Here is an 18683-nt window from a genome sequence, read left to right as displayed (position 1 = left end):
GACAGGCCAACATGAATACGGTGTCGCAGATACAGAAAAAGGCATGAAGCCATCCGCATACAAACCTAACAGAATGTTCCTTGGTTCACTAGCAAAATCTGGATATGTCCTATCAAAGTGTTTTCAAGCTTCTCCATCTGAAGGATGACACATAACACCAGGTGGTATTCTATTTTCAAAGTGCCATCTCATATGAGGAGCAGAACCCATCGACGCATATAACCTCTTTAGCCTAGGTATAAGAGGTAAATAATGCATCGCCTTGATAGCGACCATTTTCCCGATGGAAAGCCTCTTGAAACGAGGCTTTTCGCAAAATTTACACCTGCTTAAATTTGCATCATCTTTATAATATAACATGCAACCATCTTCACAACAATCAATTCTCATTGACGAAAGTCCTAACTTAGAAACTAATCTCTTTGCCTTATAGAAATCAACAGGTAATTAGATATCGGAGTCAACTAGTTCACGCATAAGGTCAATAACAGAGTCCATGGATCCTTGAGAAATATTCCAATCAGATTTGATACTTAGTAATCTAACTGCAACAAACAACTCAGAGTGCAGACTTCCTTTACGTAATGGACGACTAGCTTCCTCTAACTGTTCATAAAAATGTTTTGCTTCATCATTAGGAGTTTGTTCAATATTTTCATTGGGCTCACCCCCTAAGTGCATTCCAAAAGCATCCACAACCATATCATGAATTCTGGAATCACGATTTGTATTCTCCACCGACCTACTACTTTCACCAACAACCATGTTATGAAATATCCCATGGCTACCATCGATATTTCCATGATTAGTCCACACAAAGTAATTCGCTATAAACCCCTTAATATAAAGATGAACCTTAACTTCCTCCGGTTTTTCAAACTTCATACAGTCGCACCTAACACAAGGGCACCTAATTACTCCTTCATTTATGTATGGCGGAAGTGACATTGCATGTCTAATAAAGTCATCAACCCCTTCTACAAAATCCTCCCGCAATCCCCGCCGATTAGGATAATTCCTATTGTACATCCAAGTACGATGTTCCAGCTATATAAATAAAGCAAGAACAAATTAAATTAGTTAATTCATATCCTAATCTTTTTTTAGTTAACTAAAAGTCCAATTCATATCCTAAAAATTCAATATGACCTTAAGTTCATAATTAATACATTAATAAACTCCTCCCTTTAATTCTTTTTTCTTATCTTATAAATGTATAATGCATAGTTTAAAGCAAGAATTTAGGTACTCTTATTTAGGCATTGCTCCTCTTCTAAGACAATGAATTGTTTCTTTTCACAATTGAACTCAATATAAATTAATACAAGAACTAAAAGATTATAATTTCTACCTTAAGTTCATAAATCTAATGTAGTTCAAACCAAAAACCTTAATACTAAATAGACAAAAACTCTAAAAAAATACATAAAATTATATAGCAAAAATTAAAAATTAAAAAGCTAATAAGGTAGATTACTAACCTTGGTAGATTAAAAGGAGGATTAAAAAGCAGTGGTGGCAAGGGGTGGGGGACAGCAACTCCGGCGACAGTGGTGGCGGCGGACAACGGCTCCGGCGACAGGTTTAGCGGCGGCTCCGGCATGGTGGCGTGCGTTCACACTGGTGGAAAGGGGTGGGGGATTGATTTGTGTAAGGGACATAGAGAAGGGGGGAGAATATGTTGAGAGAGAGTTTGGGAAAATTTTGGGGAGAAAATAAGAGATTGGGAGGGGAAACCCGATTTTTACTCCTGGATTTAAAAATAGCAACAAACTTTGGTCGTTATTTTGGTAGCTATATAAGTATTGACTATTTGACCAAAATAGCGACCAAAGTTGGTCGCTATATTTGACCGTTTGACCAAAATAGCGACAAAAGTTGGCTAATGTACTGATACTTAGTGCATAGTATAGTGTAAGTATATATATATATATATATATATATATATATATATATATATAAGCTATATTCGATATAATATTAGCTAATGCACTGATACTTAGTGCATAGTATAGTGTAAGTATATATATTATATATATAAGCTATATTCGATATAATATTAGCTAATACACTCATACTTAGTGCATAGTATAGTGTAAGTATATATATATATATATATATATATAAGCTATATTCGATATAATATTAGCTAATGCACTGATACTTAGTGCATAGTATAGTGTAAGTATATATATATTATATATATAAGCTATATTCGATATAATATTAGCTAATGCACTGATACTTAGTGCATAGTATAGTGTAAGTATATATATATTATATATATAAGCTATATTCGATATAATATTAGCTAATGCACTCATACTTAGTGCATAGTATAGTGTAAGTATATATATATTATATATATAAGCTATATTTGATATAATATTAGCTAATGCACTGATACTTAGTGCATAGTATAGTTTAAGTATATATATTATATATATAAGCTATATTCGATATAATATTAGCTAATGCACTCATACTTAGTGCATAGTATAGTGTAAGTATATATATATATATATATATATATATATATATATATATATATAAAAGCTATATTCGATATAATATTAGCTAATGCACTGATACTTAGTGCATAGTATAGTGTAAGTATATATATATATATATATTATATATATAAGCTATATTCGATATAATATTAGCTAATGCACTTATACTTAGTATAGTGTAAGTATATATATTATATATATATAAGCTATATTTGATATAATATTAGCTAATGCATTCATACTTAGTATAGTGTAAGTATATATATTATATATATATAAGCTATATTCGATATAATATTAGCTAATGCACTGATACTTAGTGCATAGTATAGTGTAAGTATATATATTATATATATATAAGCTATATTAGATATAATATTAGCTAATGCACTTATACTTAGTATAGTGTAAGTATATATATTATATATATATATAAGCTATATTCGATATAATATTAGCTAATGCACTGATACTTAGTGCATAGTATAGTGTAAGTATATTATATATATATATATATAAAAGCTATATTCGATATAATATTAGCTATGCACTTATACTTAGTATAGTGTAAGTATATATATTATATATATAAGCTATATTCGATATACATTAGCTTATGCACTTATACTTAGTATAGTGTAAGTATATATATATATATATAAGTATATATATTATATATATAAGCTATATTTGATATAATATTAGCTAATGCACTCATACTTAGTGCATAGTATAGTGTAAGTATATATATTATATATATAAGCTATATTCGATATAATATTAGCTAATGCACTCATACTTAGTGCATAGTATAGTGTAAGTATATATATATATTATATATATAAGCTATATTCGATATAATATTAGCTAATGCACTTATACTTAGTATAGTGTAAGTATATATATTATATATATATAAGCTATATTCGATATAATATTAGCTAATGCACTTATACTTAGTATAGTGTAAGTATATATATATAAGCTATATTTGATATAATATTAGCTAATGCACTCATACTTAGTATAGTGTAAGTATATATTATATATATATATACTTAGTATAGTACTATTCATCCCTTGTATTACAAAAATATTACCGGCTTACATTTATATTATTTAGATAGTAAATACAAAAGTAATTTTTAATTTTGACCATTGTTTACCTGAATAGAGACCAACTTTGGTCGCTAATTATACATGAATTTAATTTAGCGATCAAAGTTGGTAGCTAAATTTAAATCAGATTTATTTATATGTTATATAATATTTAAATTAATAATATAATTGTTAAACGTTAGAACTGGGCCCCAGATTAGAAACCAACTTTGGTCGCTAAGTTTGAATTATATTTATTTATATTTTATAAATTTTTTTAAATAAAAATATATTTATTAAAATTTTATAACTGGGTCCCTGTGATGACCCAAAATGTCATCTTTAATTTAAATAATTATCTCGGTATTTTAAGACCTTGAAAAGTGCTATCAATAAATCCTCGACTTGCGTGCGCAATCCGTATAATTTTCCGGAAGGTTCTTATGTGAAAAATGGATTAAATTGTGAACTAGAGCTTTAAAACTCAACTGAGTTGACTTCGGTCAATATTTTGAGCAAACGAACACGGATAAAAGCTTTGACCATTCTGGTAGTTCCGTATCATTATTTGGGACTTGGTCATATGCCTAAAATCGAATTTGGAGGTCCCTAGATCAAATTATCGCCATTTAACGGAATCTAGAAATCTAAGGCTAAAGATTTCTTAAGTTTGACCGAAGATTTGACTTTTTGATATCGGGGTCGAAATCTAGTTCTAAAATTTTTCATAGCTTCGTTATGTCATTTATGACTTGTGTGCAAAATTTGAAGTCAATCGGATTTGATTTGGTAGGTTTTTGCATCGAATATAGAAGTTGGACGTTCCTAATTTCATTAGGCTTGAATTAGGGTGTGATGCATGGTTTTAGCATTATTTGATGCGATTTGAGGTTTCGACTAAGTCTGTATCATGTTTTAGGACTGGTTGATGCATTTTATTGAAGTTCCGAGGCCCTCGGGAGGATTTCGAAAGGTTAACGAAAAAAAAAACTGTTAAATTTTTCTCTTTGGACAATTGCCGATTTTTCTACAGCATGTGAACAATATCTGTGAATAGTGACTGTAAACAATACCCCGTGAATAGTGCCGGTGAATAGCACCCCATGAATAGTGTAGTGAACAGTACACAAACGCGTGAACAGTGCCCCCGACATTTTATGGGCAGATTCTTAAGTTCTGAAAATGGGACTCGTCCCATTGTCCATTTTTATCAATTGGAGCTCGGGGAGAGGCGATTTTCGGGCGATTTTCAGAGAAAATAACGGGGTAAGTGTTCTTAACTTAATTTTGGTTAGATTACCCGAATCTATTACTAGTTTTGGCATTAAATCTGTGAATTTAGTTGGAAGAGTTTGAAAACCCTCTCGGATAGATTTGAGGATTTGAGGGTCGAAATATTATCGAAATTTAGTAATTTTGGTATGGTTAGATTCGGGGTTGGATGAGGTTTCATATTTCGCAACTTTCGTCGAATTCCGAGACGTGGGCCCCATGGGCGAATTTTTAGTGCAATTTCGGATTTTTAATGGAAAATGTAGAATTTCATATGGAATTAATTCCTATAATTTTTATTGACTGAATCGAATTGTTTATGACTAGATTTGAGAATTTCGGGCACGAATTCGCGAGGCAAAGGCTTGTTGGAATTTTGAATTGGTTGCAAAGCGAGGTAAGTGTTTGGTCTAACCTTAGCTTGAGGGATTAGGAGTTGTGTCATATTTGTTATGTGTTATTTGTTGAGTACGACGTATAGGCATGGTGACGAGTATCCATACGTTGGTGTCAAGCATGCCCGTGAGTCTTATACTTTCATTAATGTGACTCTGTTTCGTATTGTATATGCTCTATATGATAATTTCTATTGAGGAATATGACTTGTGGAAGCATTATTGTTAATTAAACATGGTAGAGCATTGGCTCAAGTTGAGAACTGAATTGTTGAACATTGTAGAGCATTGGCTCAAGTTGAGAATTGAATTGTTGAACATTGTAGAGCATTGGCTCAAGTTGTGAATTGAGTTGTTAAGTAAACGTGAAAGAAGAAAGGAGAGAGAGAGAATCATGATATTGTCTCCCTTGCCGGGACGTTATTGTTTTGATGTTGTTTTCCTTGCCAGGATTTGATTGTGGTACTATTGTTCCCTTGCCGGGATTTTATTGTGATTTCGTTTATTTCCTTGCCCTTATTCCTTGTGATTGTTGTTTGGGTGAGGAAGAGTGTTAAAGAATGAAGGGTGATGTCGTGTATGATTTGGTAAGGAAGAGTGTTAAATCACGAAGGGTGATGCCGTGTATGATTTTGTGAGAAAGAGTGTAAAGCATGAAGGGTGATGCCGTGCAGCACGATGTACAATTCCGTACCGATTATATTGATTTTATGGAGGATGAGAGTAAAGGCATGAAGGGTGATGTCGTGCAGTTTATATTGATTCTTATGGTGAGGACGAGAGTAAAAGCACGAAGGGTGATGTCGTGCACTTGTCCTTGATTTTTCCTAATTCTAATTGAGTTATGTTGTCCTTTACGTTTATTACTGATTTTCTGTTGTTACTTGATTTTATTTCGATGTTATAGATTCCCTTACCCTTATTTCTTGTGATTGTTGCTTGGTTGAGGAAGAGTGTAAAGCACGAAGGGTGATGCCGTGTATTGTTTTGGTGAGAGAGTGTTAAAGCACGAAGGGTGATGCCGTGCACTTTCTATTTGATGTGTTTACTTGTTATTAACAATTCAAGTGTATTAAATGTTTAGATCCCTTTATTGTTGTGATCCTTTGTGTTGGAATCCATAGTGTTTACAATACTTCGCCTTATTTTGTTTTATATGTTCAATACTTCAAATTTCAGAATTTGTTACATTTTTAACTCAATTGATTTCTCAATTAAATTTTTCCTTAAACCGTTTGAGGTTGTACTTTACTTAAAAAGAATTTTCTACTATGTTTTGATTTATTGATTTCTCGTATTAAAGGTAATGATTCTCGTATTAAGGGTGTGAAATCCGGGCTGTGACAGTCCCATTTTAGCGACCAAAGTTGGTCGCTATCTGCTGACCGTTTAATTAGCGACCAACGTTGGTCGCCACTTTTAAATTATATATATTTATATTTTATAATTTTTTTAAAATAATAATATAATTATTAAAATTTTGTAGGTGGGTCCCACTTTAGTGACCAACATTGGTAGCTAATCTTAGTATTACCTTTGACCAAGCAAGTCTGACCAGTCCAGTCAACAGTTTGACTAAATTAGCGACTAACCTTGGTCGCAAATTTATTTCAAATATTTATTTTATTGTTTTCGCTAGTTTGACGACCAACTTTGGTTGCTTTTTGCGGCAGACCAACTTTGGTCGCTAAAGTTTGGTCGTTTTTTTCCGAAATTCTAGTAGTGGATATTCTTTCATTTTGAGTTAGTCGTAAAAAGAATGACACGTTTCTGTATTTAGTAGTAAAAATTTAACTTTAAAGCTCATTACCCTTAATGAGAAATATTATAGTCATATAAATATTCATATCTTATTTTAAACCATAAGTTTTGAAAAAAATTCTCTCTTTTTTAAACTTCATACATAATCAAATATTATCACATAAATTAGAACAGAAAGTAGCTAAAAGATGAATCACTACTAACAATTCGGCAATAATCGAACACGGTCGACTAACCAATTTTATTCGGTCAAAAAACCGACAAAAAAACCAACCAACTTTGGTTGGTTTTTAAAAATATTTTTTTTTTTTTTTTTTTAGGAAACAAACCAACTTTGGCTAGTTTTCTTTGGCGCAAAAATGCGGGAAACTATTTTTGAGTCCCGCGAAATTTATTTTTCAAGAAACCGACCAACTTTGGTAGGTTTTTTATTTAAAATAAATTAAAATTGATATTAAAAAAGCCGGTCATTTTAAAAAACCAACCAATTTTGGTCGGTAATTTTACTTTTTAATAAAATCGCCCAACTTTGGCCGGTTATTTTCGTGCGAAAATATAATTAAAGAGTATAAATGAAATAAAAGACAGTCTTAAAACAAAATGCACCAATGGTCTAGTGGTAAAATAGTATCCAGCCACAGTACAAATTCCGGTTTGATTCCTAGATGATGCTTTTTTTAATTACATAATTAAAATACCGACCAACTTTGGTCGATTTTTTCGCTATTTTTTTTTTAATTTAATTGACCGACCAAAGTTGGTCGGTAATTTCTGACCAACTTTGGTCGGTATGTCCTTCCGACCTTCAAAATACCGTCCACACGTAAATGGACGCATTTTGGATGGTTATTGGTCATTATCGACCAACTTTAGTCGATTTTTTTTGGATGATTTTGCCCGGATTTCTAGTAGTGAATGATGAATTAGTTAGAGTTTCTTATTCTCATTACTCTATGAAATATTTTGTGGCTAACAGTTGTTGGTGATGACTGATACTTGCCAAATTGGATACCACATGTGAAAGATAGGTACTAATCTAATTAATGATGTTTACTTAACACATGGATCTATTGCAGGACTAGTTGGATGTGTAACAAACTCAAAACTATTTTTTCCCTTTTTTGCATTAATTAGTAGCTGTCAATAATTATTTTTTCTTATACGTACGTACCTTAGCTTGATGACTGTTCTAGTTTTATTATTGAAACATTAATGTATTTTGATCATGAAAGATTCTTTATTTATATATAACAATAGTGTTCGAACTAGTTTGTATATACCTTAATTATTTTACCAGTTACTTACTATCTTCTAGCAATACAAGTATCGAGTAACTATATTTACCAAGATCTACGCATATAGTTGACGCGGAGATGTTGCATTAGCTTGCTATCTACTTTGTGGATCTTAGGTTCTATGTTTCTACATAGGGATGGTAAGTAATGCGAGGCAGTGGGGTGCGGGGTAGATTCTCTCTTAATCTGCAGAATTTCAACTTGCCCCACTCTGTCCCTGCAACATTTTCACCGTTATTCACTTGTTCGCGCATCACACCCGCATTCACTTACCCCACCTTGCATATCTCTAAACCTGCATCGTCCCCCATATGTCTAAACTCGCCCCTGCTCGTACTTGCACTGCCTCATTGCCATCCCTATTTTTTGCAGGATTTATTTGAGTTGCTGCTTTGGTTTGTTCTCTTTCGTGAGAAATTAAAATGATTTCCCTAACGTGCAACAAAACTGTTGGCTTCTGAAGTCTCCTTGTATTATATCAAAACAAAACAAGGTGCCAAATTAAATCATTTCAATCTTTCCTTTTTGGGGTTATGTATCCAAAATTCAATTCTTATTGTAAGAGTTGAGACTAATATTTTGTGAGTTGGCAGTAGAGAGCTGTCTGATTTGTGCTCATACCCTCATAACTAAACATCTCATTAATTAAAGCCATTTAAATATTTGAGCAAGTTGGCTACTTTTGGACATGTAACAAGCAAGAATCGTTGACCGTTGACTACATGGAAGTTTGATGCTAATTAATTTTGTATATTCTCTCTTGTCCTTAATTAGTCTCGTTCTTCCAAATTTAAGTGATGATTGCCAGTTTGGTCTTCGTTTTCTTTTTCAAGAAAACTGATTATATTCTTTGTTCAAAGTTTTTTAAAATCTCACAAATACCGTTAGAAGGGCCTCTATTTTAATGTATTTAATTTCTTTTTTAAACATAGTTAACATAACTCCGCATGCGTGAGCTTGGTCACATTATCGATTCTATACCAGAATGAAGCAGGAGAGTTGTGGTAAATCGCCAACCAGCATAAAATTTGTCATTCCGTTGTGAATTCTCGCGATATAAATTTCACTTTTAGTATTGTTGCTCCCAAAACGCACACGTAAGTATACGCGGCCGATAAGTAATATAATGATAAGTTGAGTGTCGAACCCATAGAGACTTGTGTAAACTACTCACTAAATCGCTAAAATTGTTATTCAATCCAGCTAAAATCAAAGTCCAATAATATGATTATATTATACTACGATTCTAAATAATAACTAAATTATCAAGTAACGAGTTGATTGTTGTGTATTCAGTAGAGACAAGTATACCAGGGTTGTGATCGATTCACCATTCGTATTGTGTTGTAATTAACTCCCACTTTCATTTAATTCACTCATGGTTACTCATTAATCGATAAATACTCTCATAGCCTTCTCCCGAAGTACTACTCACCTATTCTCAATAGATTAACGCCTATATTCTTATGAAATCAATCTATTAAGAACACATTAAGATCATGATATTTAATTAAGCACGGTGACTAGGTATATTCCTATTCTAACCACAAATCCGCTCCCCTTAAGGGTTAAGATCGTGCTCTCTTCAATTCTTCTCTAATCTAGACAGGCTTTCCCAAGCATAGCATAGATAGTAAATAGAACCTAATCACTGGCCAGACAATTAAGCAATTAAACACAGAATTGAAGAAACAACCATATATTGGTGAATTATAATCAAGGTCAAGTTAATGTCAAACAACAATATTCATGGCTAAATCACAACCCCAGAACAATGGGTATTTAGTCACTCCTGATGTAATCAAACAATTGCAAAAGTTTTGAATAATTGAAAATACTAGAAAAGATGAAGAGTTCTAAGATGTTCTTGCTCCTCAATGTTTCTCGTGTGTATTTTTGCTCCAAAGTGCGTCTCCCCCCCTCCCCCTAAAAATTAGGCTTAGTCTTCCTTTTATACGTGTTGGATAGGTCTAGGGTCGAATAAACGTGTCCCGGACAAAATAGGACACAATCCGCGTCACCGGCGCCCAGCCCGACGCCAGGCGCCCTCCATAGCGCCCCCATATTTTCAACACTGTTTTCAGCGCAACAGGTGGCGCCAAGCGCTGCCTATGGCGCCCAAATGGCCTCCTTTTTCGATTTTGTTCGTTTTAGCTCAAATCTTGCACGTTTCGCCCCTACTTGCTCCCGAATCATTCCTACAAGTAAAAACACTTCAAATTAATATAAATCATAGCATTTAACATCCCAAATTCACGAAACAAGAGTAAAATATGAGGCGATATACATAGAAATATATATACTTTAAGCTAAACATCAACACCTCACACTTAGACTTTTGCTCGTCCTCGAGCAATTGGACAACCTAATAAACCCCCAACTACGTACAAAGTTCAATCATAGAGGAGCACCCTAACTTTTAACCACACGCTATACCCTTGACCACGATCAATGCCTGCAAACAAGCATGAACACACAAAAATTCACATTCTTCCCGTTTAAGCATACCCAAGTATAATATTTCAATTTAATAATTTCCAATAACCTATTCGTCACCACCCAACCTCAACAATCGACTTGCAATCACTAAGCACCCCCAATTCATGCACTTACCCAACAAGAAAGTTTACAACATTACCAATCATTCATGAGATCATGTGCCCTCGCCAACAAACAAAAGAGTGAATATAAATTGGTCCACACATTCAAATATACTTTTGAATATAGATTAAGAACATAACACAATTGAACAAAATTCGCTCACTCTCACAAAGAATTCATATGCATCCCGTGGTCATACCATAAGCTTGCTCGTAGTGTAGATCTCCACTAATTTAAGCTAGCCAAATCTAGGATCAATTAGGACTTTAAGGTTGTAATGTAGGCTAAGGGACGGGTATGATACATTTAGAAATAGTGGCTAACCCTCCTAGCACTTTAATACACTACATTTATAATTCAAGCACATATTCTTCTTAACCAATCACCTGCCATATACAACATAGCCCTCTTTTCAATTAAGCATTTCTCTATCTTTCACTAGCACAAATCAATAAGAATTGGAGGTGTTTATTTTTCTACATACTTTCACTATCATTTTTTTTTCTTTTCTTTAAATTTTTTTCTTTTTCTTTCTTTCTTTTTTCTTTTTTTCCCCCCCACACTCCATACAATAAAGTTCATCGGCTAGTGACCTTTAATTTCAACTTTAGTGCACCAACGGGCTCTTCCATGGCTCCACTCAAAAGATACTCCCCAATTTCTAACCTTACTTCTTTTAGCGACTAAGTGCCTTAGGAGGTAAAGGTTCAATCAATATCAAATTAAGAATAAAATGGGGGATGTCTTGTAATGTGGATGCCAAGAGAAAGATCTATAGGCTCAAAGAGGCTAGCAACGGAAAATTTTATTTTTATGTAACAAGCACATCCATGATCAAGCAAGAAAATGCCTACGTCATCTTCTAGATTAGCACAACTTACAATTTCGCTTCAATTAACACACGGGGCAAGTTCTAAACTACACAAGATAGCATAGAAAATCACGAATCCTCACACACACGTTGTACATGACTCAGTCAAGACGGTTCTGTTCAACTCTCAAGTCAAACAAGCACAATTAAATGAAAAATTTAAGCAACATTGCACTATGTGGTATACAAGTCAAACAAATGAGAAAAGACGTCACAAAATAGGCTATTTACTTTACTTAGGCTTCACAATACAAACCAAATACACGGGAAAACAGAATATATGTCATAGCCTAATGTGCCAGCATCAACCATGTCAATGAGTTTCTCAGAACGACTCAGTTTCTTCCTAGACTACTCCTAAAAAGAAATTAAAGTGCCCGGTTCGAGCTACATCCTTGGAAAAGAACCGGTGCCCAAAGAAAAACCAAGGAATACTACCTCTCTATTCTAAAAAAATTAGAAAAAAGTAAAAAGAAACAAAAATCTTTTTGGTGTTTTTAAATCGGACTTTTATCCCTCAAGAAAATTGTCCAAAAGATCCATCGTCGGGAAAAATCCGAGCTTTTTCAAATTTTTTTTTTCATTTGAAGCAACTAATACTACACTAGACTAACTACGCTAGAATTACTGAAAGAAACAAAACAAACAAGTTGATACAAAATATACAACTACAGCATATATAGTATTCCACCCACCCCACACTTGAACTATGCATAGCCATCGATGCAAGTAAAAATGAAAAACAGAGTAAGGTGAAAAGAAAAACTCCCTGTCAATTAGAGTCCACTCCCCCCAGCAGTGCTGGGATCATCATCATCCGATCCAAAAGGCACCAAAGTCATGGGCCCCGTAGAACCATTTCCATCCTCATCATCAGTATCTGAGCCTTTGGCAGAGTTGATGTCCTACGATGAGTGAACGGGGCTGCCAGGTGCAATCCCCAACATCTCCTTGGACGTGCTGGAGTCATCGCGCAAATGCATACGCTCCTCGTATGTAATGCCAGCCCTGCTCATGAGTAGGTTCAAAGTGTTATAAATGTACCTGTTGAAGTTCTCCTCTCTCTCCATCCGGGCCACGGGGGTGAGTTTGGACGATGCCTCCACCACAGATGGGATGTCCATAAGCCCTAACGGCGCCTCCACCACCTCATCATGTCTAGGGTACTCCGGCACTCCATGAAATAACATATACTGAGTAAGTAAATTGCCAAAGAAGAACCGCCGAATCTGTCGCCCAAACCTCGTGCGGTCCATCTCACGGAGCATGATCTCAGCTACATTAATTGGTTGGCCGGTCATCAAGGAGAAGATAAGACACACTCTAGCTCGAGTTCTTTCACTACTGTGCTCAGCCGGTATTAGTCTCACCTGCACAAAGTTCTGCCACACTTTGGTAGCGATGTTGAAGTCTGAGCGAACCATAGAGAGGTGAATGTTGCCTTGCTTCCGTATCCACTTAGAATTGGAATCTACGTTGCAAAGAATGTGACGTATTAGCTCATATTTCGGCCTTCGGATCAAGCGTTGAAGTCTCCTTAGGTTGGCATTCTCAATCCACAAATAGTCACACAAATACTCCCTGCCCAGCGGCACATCCTTTCCTCGTACACGTGAAGTGCTTCTTTGATAATCCCAGTTAGCATACAGCTCTCGTACCATGCTCAGGTTTGTAGGCCCCGGGCATTCCAAGAAATTGTCCATCTTTAGAGTTTGTATCCTGTCAAGTATCTCTGGGAATTTCCTCTCTAAGGCTGCAGTATTAATCCCCATCTTAGAAATATACCGACCAGACGGCACAAAGTCTCTGTGCCAAGCAATAGCAACAACATCAGCCAAGTCCAAACGAGGCCTCAGCCTTAATGGCACTTGCTGAGATCCCTCGGCAACCTGTTTCCCTTTAGACTGTTGTGAAGAGCTTTCTCCCTGCTTGCGCTTTTTGGTCGCAGGAGAAGTGGTGGAGGACTTTCCAATGCCTTTGTTGTTGCTAGTGCTATCACGAGCCATAGTATCCTGTAACACAAGTAAACATGAATGTGAGAAGGGTTCAAGAAATATGCCTAAGGTTGTCGTGCAAGTCATGAAATGACCCCACACTTAAAACCGAAGGCACAATGTGTACTATGTCTGAAATTTTCATCCACCATGTACAAGTGTTTCACCTCAAAGCTATGGGTACTCAATACTTCCCCATGATACACAATAATGATTGATCATGGTAACGTGAATTCACAATAAGGTAAGAAAAAGGCATATGGTATGCACCTTTCACAACTACTCGACTATACTAAATTAGGCAAACTTACAAGATGCTACAACATACAACATAGAATATCAATGATGTAAGAACATGTTCTTCATAAAAGCCATATCCAATAGCATGTAAAAGTATCCCTATACACCCCCACACTTAGCCTTAATGCATACACAATTGCATCCGGTTATTCAGACTTCACCGGTGCACCAAAAATCCTCATTCAAGCATTTAATCAAACACAATGTGGGCATGAAGTGTGTTCTTATAATTCAATAATGGTGGAACATGGTGGCCCTCCCAATTTTTAACGAAGTATAGAAAATTCTAGTTTACTACTCCGTATACACATTAAACACACAATTTTTGACCAAAACAAATCACCCACCATAACAATTACATAAGAACTACATGGGGGGAAACTATGGGGAATTAGGGCTCTTGGGAAGGGGATTATATTTATCTACTAGTTAAAACACAACAAGAAATAGAAGAAAACAAGACCATACCTGGAGAAGGGGCGCAAGAGAGAAAGAAAAATTGATGGGAATTTTCGTGAGGTTGAGGAGAGGAAGCGAGCAGAAGCAGTGGCGTTGTTTTTTTTTGTTTTTCGCTTCTTCAAGTTTTGATTTGGGTGTTGTTTTGTTTGGGTAGGTTTTGGGAAAGGGTATGGAGGTTAGGATTGGGTTATAGTATTAGTGTAAGTGGGTATTTAGGTAGGGGTAATGGGTATGGGTTAAGAATACACTAAATAACGAACTAAACAAAAATTAAAAGAACTTACCTGACACCCCCCAGCTTGGCATCTCGCACCCTGCCTAGCGTTGGGGTTTAAATCCACACTGTTTCCAGCGCCCCAGGTAGCGCTGGGCGCTGGCCTGTGCGCTGTCCGTGATAAATTTTTTTTTATTAAACATCCCGATCCCCCGAGCCTTATATATATATCAAATTTATCCTACACCATTACATCTAAAATTTATATACCTATGAAGAAAATGCACCACTCTACCTACTTTAAAAGAAAAATTAAGAAGTTAAACTAGGAAAGCAATAAAAATTAGGTTGCTTCCCAACAAACGCATGATTTAACGTCGCGACACGATGCAAAGTCTTGCTTACTCATCAGCGAGTACGACCTTGATCTTCTCACGATTAATCATTCCTCCCCAATAATGATTGACTCTATGACCATTCACCAAGAATTTCCTCTCACCATTTAAAGCTCGCAACTCGATTGCACCATAAGGAGTGACTCTCACCACCTCAAAAGGACCTGACCATCTTGACTTGAGCTTCCCAGGGAACAGCCGTAGTCTATAATTGAATAATAATACCTGTTGGCCTGGCTCAAAGTGACGCGGCTTGATATGCTTGTCATGCCATATTTTTGTCTTTTCTTTATATAGCTTAGCATTTTCATAAGAGTGCAACCTGAACTCGTCTAACTCATTCAACTGCATAAGTCTTTTCTCGCCTGCGACCTCAAGGTCCATGTTCAGCTTCTTAATGGCCTAGTATGCCTTGTGTTCCAGTTCAATGGGCAAGTGACATGCCTTCCCATAAACCATCTTGTAAGGGGACACTCCAATTGGCGTTTTATATGCAGTTCTATACGCCCATAGGGCATCATCCAACTTTGCAGCCCAATCCTTCCTATTTACACTCACCGTCTTCTCTAGTATTTGCTTGATTTCTCTGTTTGACACCTCGGCTTGCCCACTTGTTTGAGGATGATATGTTGTAGTAACTCTATGGCGAACTCCATATTTAGCTAGAAGGTTATTCAACAATCGATTGCAAAAATGAGTCCCTTCTTCACTAATTAAGGCACGTGGAGTCCCAAATCTCGAGAATATGTTCTTTTTCACAAAAGCAGCTACCACCATGGCATTATTCGTTGGCAAAGCAATTGCCTTCACCCATTTTGACACGTAGTCAACTGCTAGCAAAATGCATTTATTTCCTCTGGACGGTGGGAATGGCCCCATAAAATCTATCCCCCACACATCAAAAAACTCAACTTCTAGAATGTTATTTAAAGGCATCGCATGCCTCCTTGTGATTATTCCTGTTCTCTGACATTGGTCACATGTCTTAACGAATGCATGGGCATCCTTGAATAAAGTCGGCCAAAAAAGACCGGATTGTAGCACCTTTGCAGCTGTTCTATCTCCTCCATAAGGACCCCCATAAGGTGATGTGTGACAATCATACAACACTAATTCCACCTCTTTTTTAGGAATGCATCTCCTCATTAACTGATCAGCATATTGCTTGTACAAATAGGGCTCATCTCAGTAGTAGAAGTTCACATCATGTAAAAACCTCTTTCTAGCTTCAGATTGGATTTCGGGAGGAAGTACCCCACTCACAAGATAATTCACATAGTCTGCGTACCATGGAGGAGGGTCTTGGGTTATAGAAAAAAGTTGCTCATCAGGAAATACTTCTTTAATTTGGCCACGCTCCTCCACGTGATCATGATTTTCCAACCTTGATAGATGGTCAGCTACTTGGTTCTCTGTCCCTTTTCGATCTCGTATTTCTACATCAAACTCCTCCAGCAATAAAACCCAGTGCATCAATCTAGCCTTAGATTCTTTTTTGTAAACAAATACCTGATTGTTGCATGATCGGTATGGACTATGACTTTCGTTCCCACCAAGTATGCCCGAAATTTCTCAAAGGACCAAACAACAGCTAACAACTCCTTCTCAGTGGTGGTGTAATTAAGATGTGCATCATCAAGAGTCTTACTCGCACAGTAGATGGAATAAAACACCTTGTCCTTCCTCTGGCCTAGCACTGCTCCAATAGCAAGGTCACTCGCATCACACATAAGTTCAAATGGTAAGGACCAATCAGGTGCCACAATAATGAGAGCAGTCACCAACTTCTTTTTAAGTTCTTCAAATGTCTTGAGGCAAGCATCATCAAAATTGAAAGTTACATCTTTTTCAAGCAGCCTGCACAAAGGAGTAGCAATTCTTAAAAAATCTTTAATAAAGCACCGATAGAAACCTGCGTGTCCCAAGAAACTCCGGACACCCTTCACTGAAATAGGTGGAGGTAATTTTTCAACCGCCTCCACCTTCGCTTTATCGACTTCAATGCTGCTCCTAGATACTCTGTGACCCAACACGATGCCTACTTGTACCATAAAATGGCACTTTTCCCAATTCAACACCAGATTTGTTTCTTCACAATGGGCTAGCACCTTGCTTAAATTCCTCAAGAAATCATCATAAGAAGACCCAAAAACTGAAAAATCATCCATAAACACTTCCACAAATTTTTGCACCATGTCGGTGAAAATAGCCATCATGCACCTCAGGAAAGTGGCTGGTGCATTACAAAGACCAAACTGTATTCGCTTGAAGGCGAAAGTGCCATAAGGACAAGTAAAAGTAGTCTTCTCCTGATCCTCTGGGCATATGACAATCTGATTGTATCCCGAATAACCATCAAGGAAGCAATAATATTCATGCTCGGCTAACCTGTCTAGCATTTGGTCTTTGAATGGAAGTGGGAAGTGGTCCTTGCGAGTTGCCTTGTTGAGCCTTCTATAATCAATGCAGACTCTCCATCCCGTAACAGTGCGAGTAGGGATTAGCTCATTCTTCTCATTCTCAACTACAGTCATTCCTCCCTTTTTGGGCACACATTGATCCGGGCTTACCCAGTTGCTGTCAGAAATAAAAAAAATGATACTTGCATCGAGCAACTTGATTACTTCCTTTTTCACCACCTCTTTCATAATGGGATTTAATCTCCTTTGCTGCTCCACACTGGGGCGATGTCCGTCCTCTAAAAAGATTTTATGCATGTAGAACGATGGACTAATACACTTGATGTCAGCCATAGTCCATCCAATGGTCTTTTTATGCTCGCAGAGTACTCTGAGCAATTTTTCTTCTTGAGTGCTAGTCAAGCTAGACGAAATAATCACGGGCAATGTTTCAGAGTTTCCCAAATAAGCATAGCGCAGATGCGCTGGAAGTGGCTTGAGTTCTAGCTTCAGAGCTTCTTCAATAGATGGCCCGGGAAGGGTCAAAGTGACAGGCCTGTCCAACTCTTCAAAATTTTTAAACCCTTGGACATAACTGCAGGACATATCCAATACTTGCTCAATTTCTCCCATCATTTCATCTTCACTATTTTCTACATCCCCAATCAATACTCGTTCAACAGGATCTACAATGCTCATATAGGGCACTAACAATATGGAATCACTCTCCACCATAGAGATCATGGATAACTCTTCATAGTGGGCTGGCAACCTGAGTGCTTTATAAACATTGAATACCTCTACTCGGTCACCTACTCTCATCGTCATCTTTCCTTTGCAAACATCAATAATAGCTCGGCCCGTGGCTAAGAATGGACGCCCCAAAATAAATGGGACTTCCTGATCAGGCTTGTAATCTAATATAATGAAATTAGCAGGGAATATGAAAAAACCCACTTGAACTAGCACATCTTCAATCACTCCCTCAGGATGAGCAAGGGAGCAATCAGCTAACTGTAAGATAACTGTTGTTGGACGTGGCTTACCCAACCCCAACTGTCTGAACACAGATAGCGGCATCAAATTGATGCTCGCTCCAAGATCACATAAAGCTCG

At 36.4% G+C, this 18683-nt stretch overlaps 1 protein-coding gene across 1 annotated transcript; it reads right to left on the bottom strand.

The window, feature by feature from the left end:
- Positions 1 to 15174: 15174 nt before the first annotated feature.
- LOC138874137 (uncharacterized) lies at positions 15175 to 15552 on the bottom strand. The gene has a single exon (XM_070152643.1). It carries the CDS (start codon positions 15550 to 15552, stop codon positions 15175 to 15177), a length of 378 nt encoding a protein of 125 aa, XP_070008744.1.
- Positions 15553 to 18683: the final 3131 nt, after the last annotated feature.

The sequence above is a fragment of the Nicotiana sylvestris genome, chromosome 7 (assembly GCF_000393655.2).
Source record: "Nicotiana sylvestris chromosome 7, ASM39365v2, whole genome shotgun sequence".
Classification (NCBI taxonomy): domain Eukaryota; kingdom Viridiplantae; phylum Streptophyta; class Magnoliopsida; order Solanales; family Solanaceae; genus Nicotiana; species Nicotiana sylvestris.
This window is presented reverse-complemented; position numbering and strand designations above follow the sequence as displayed.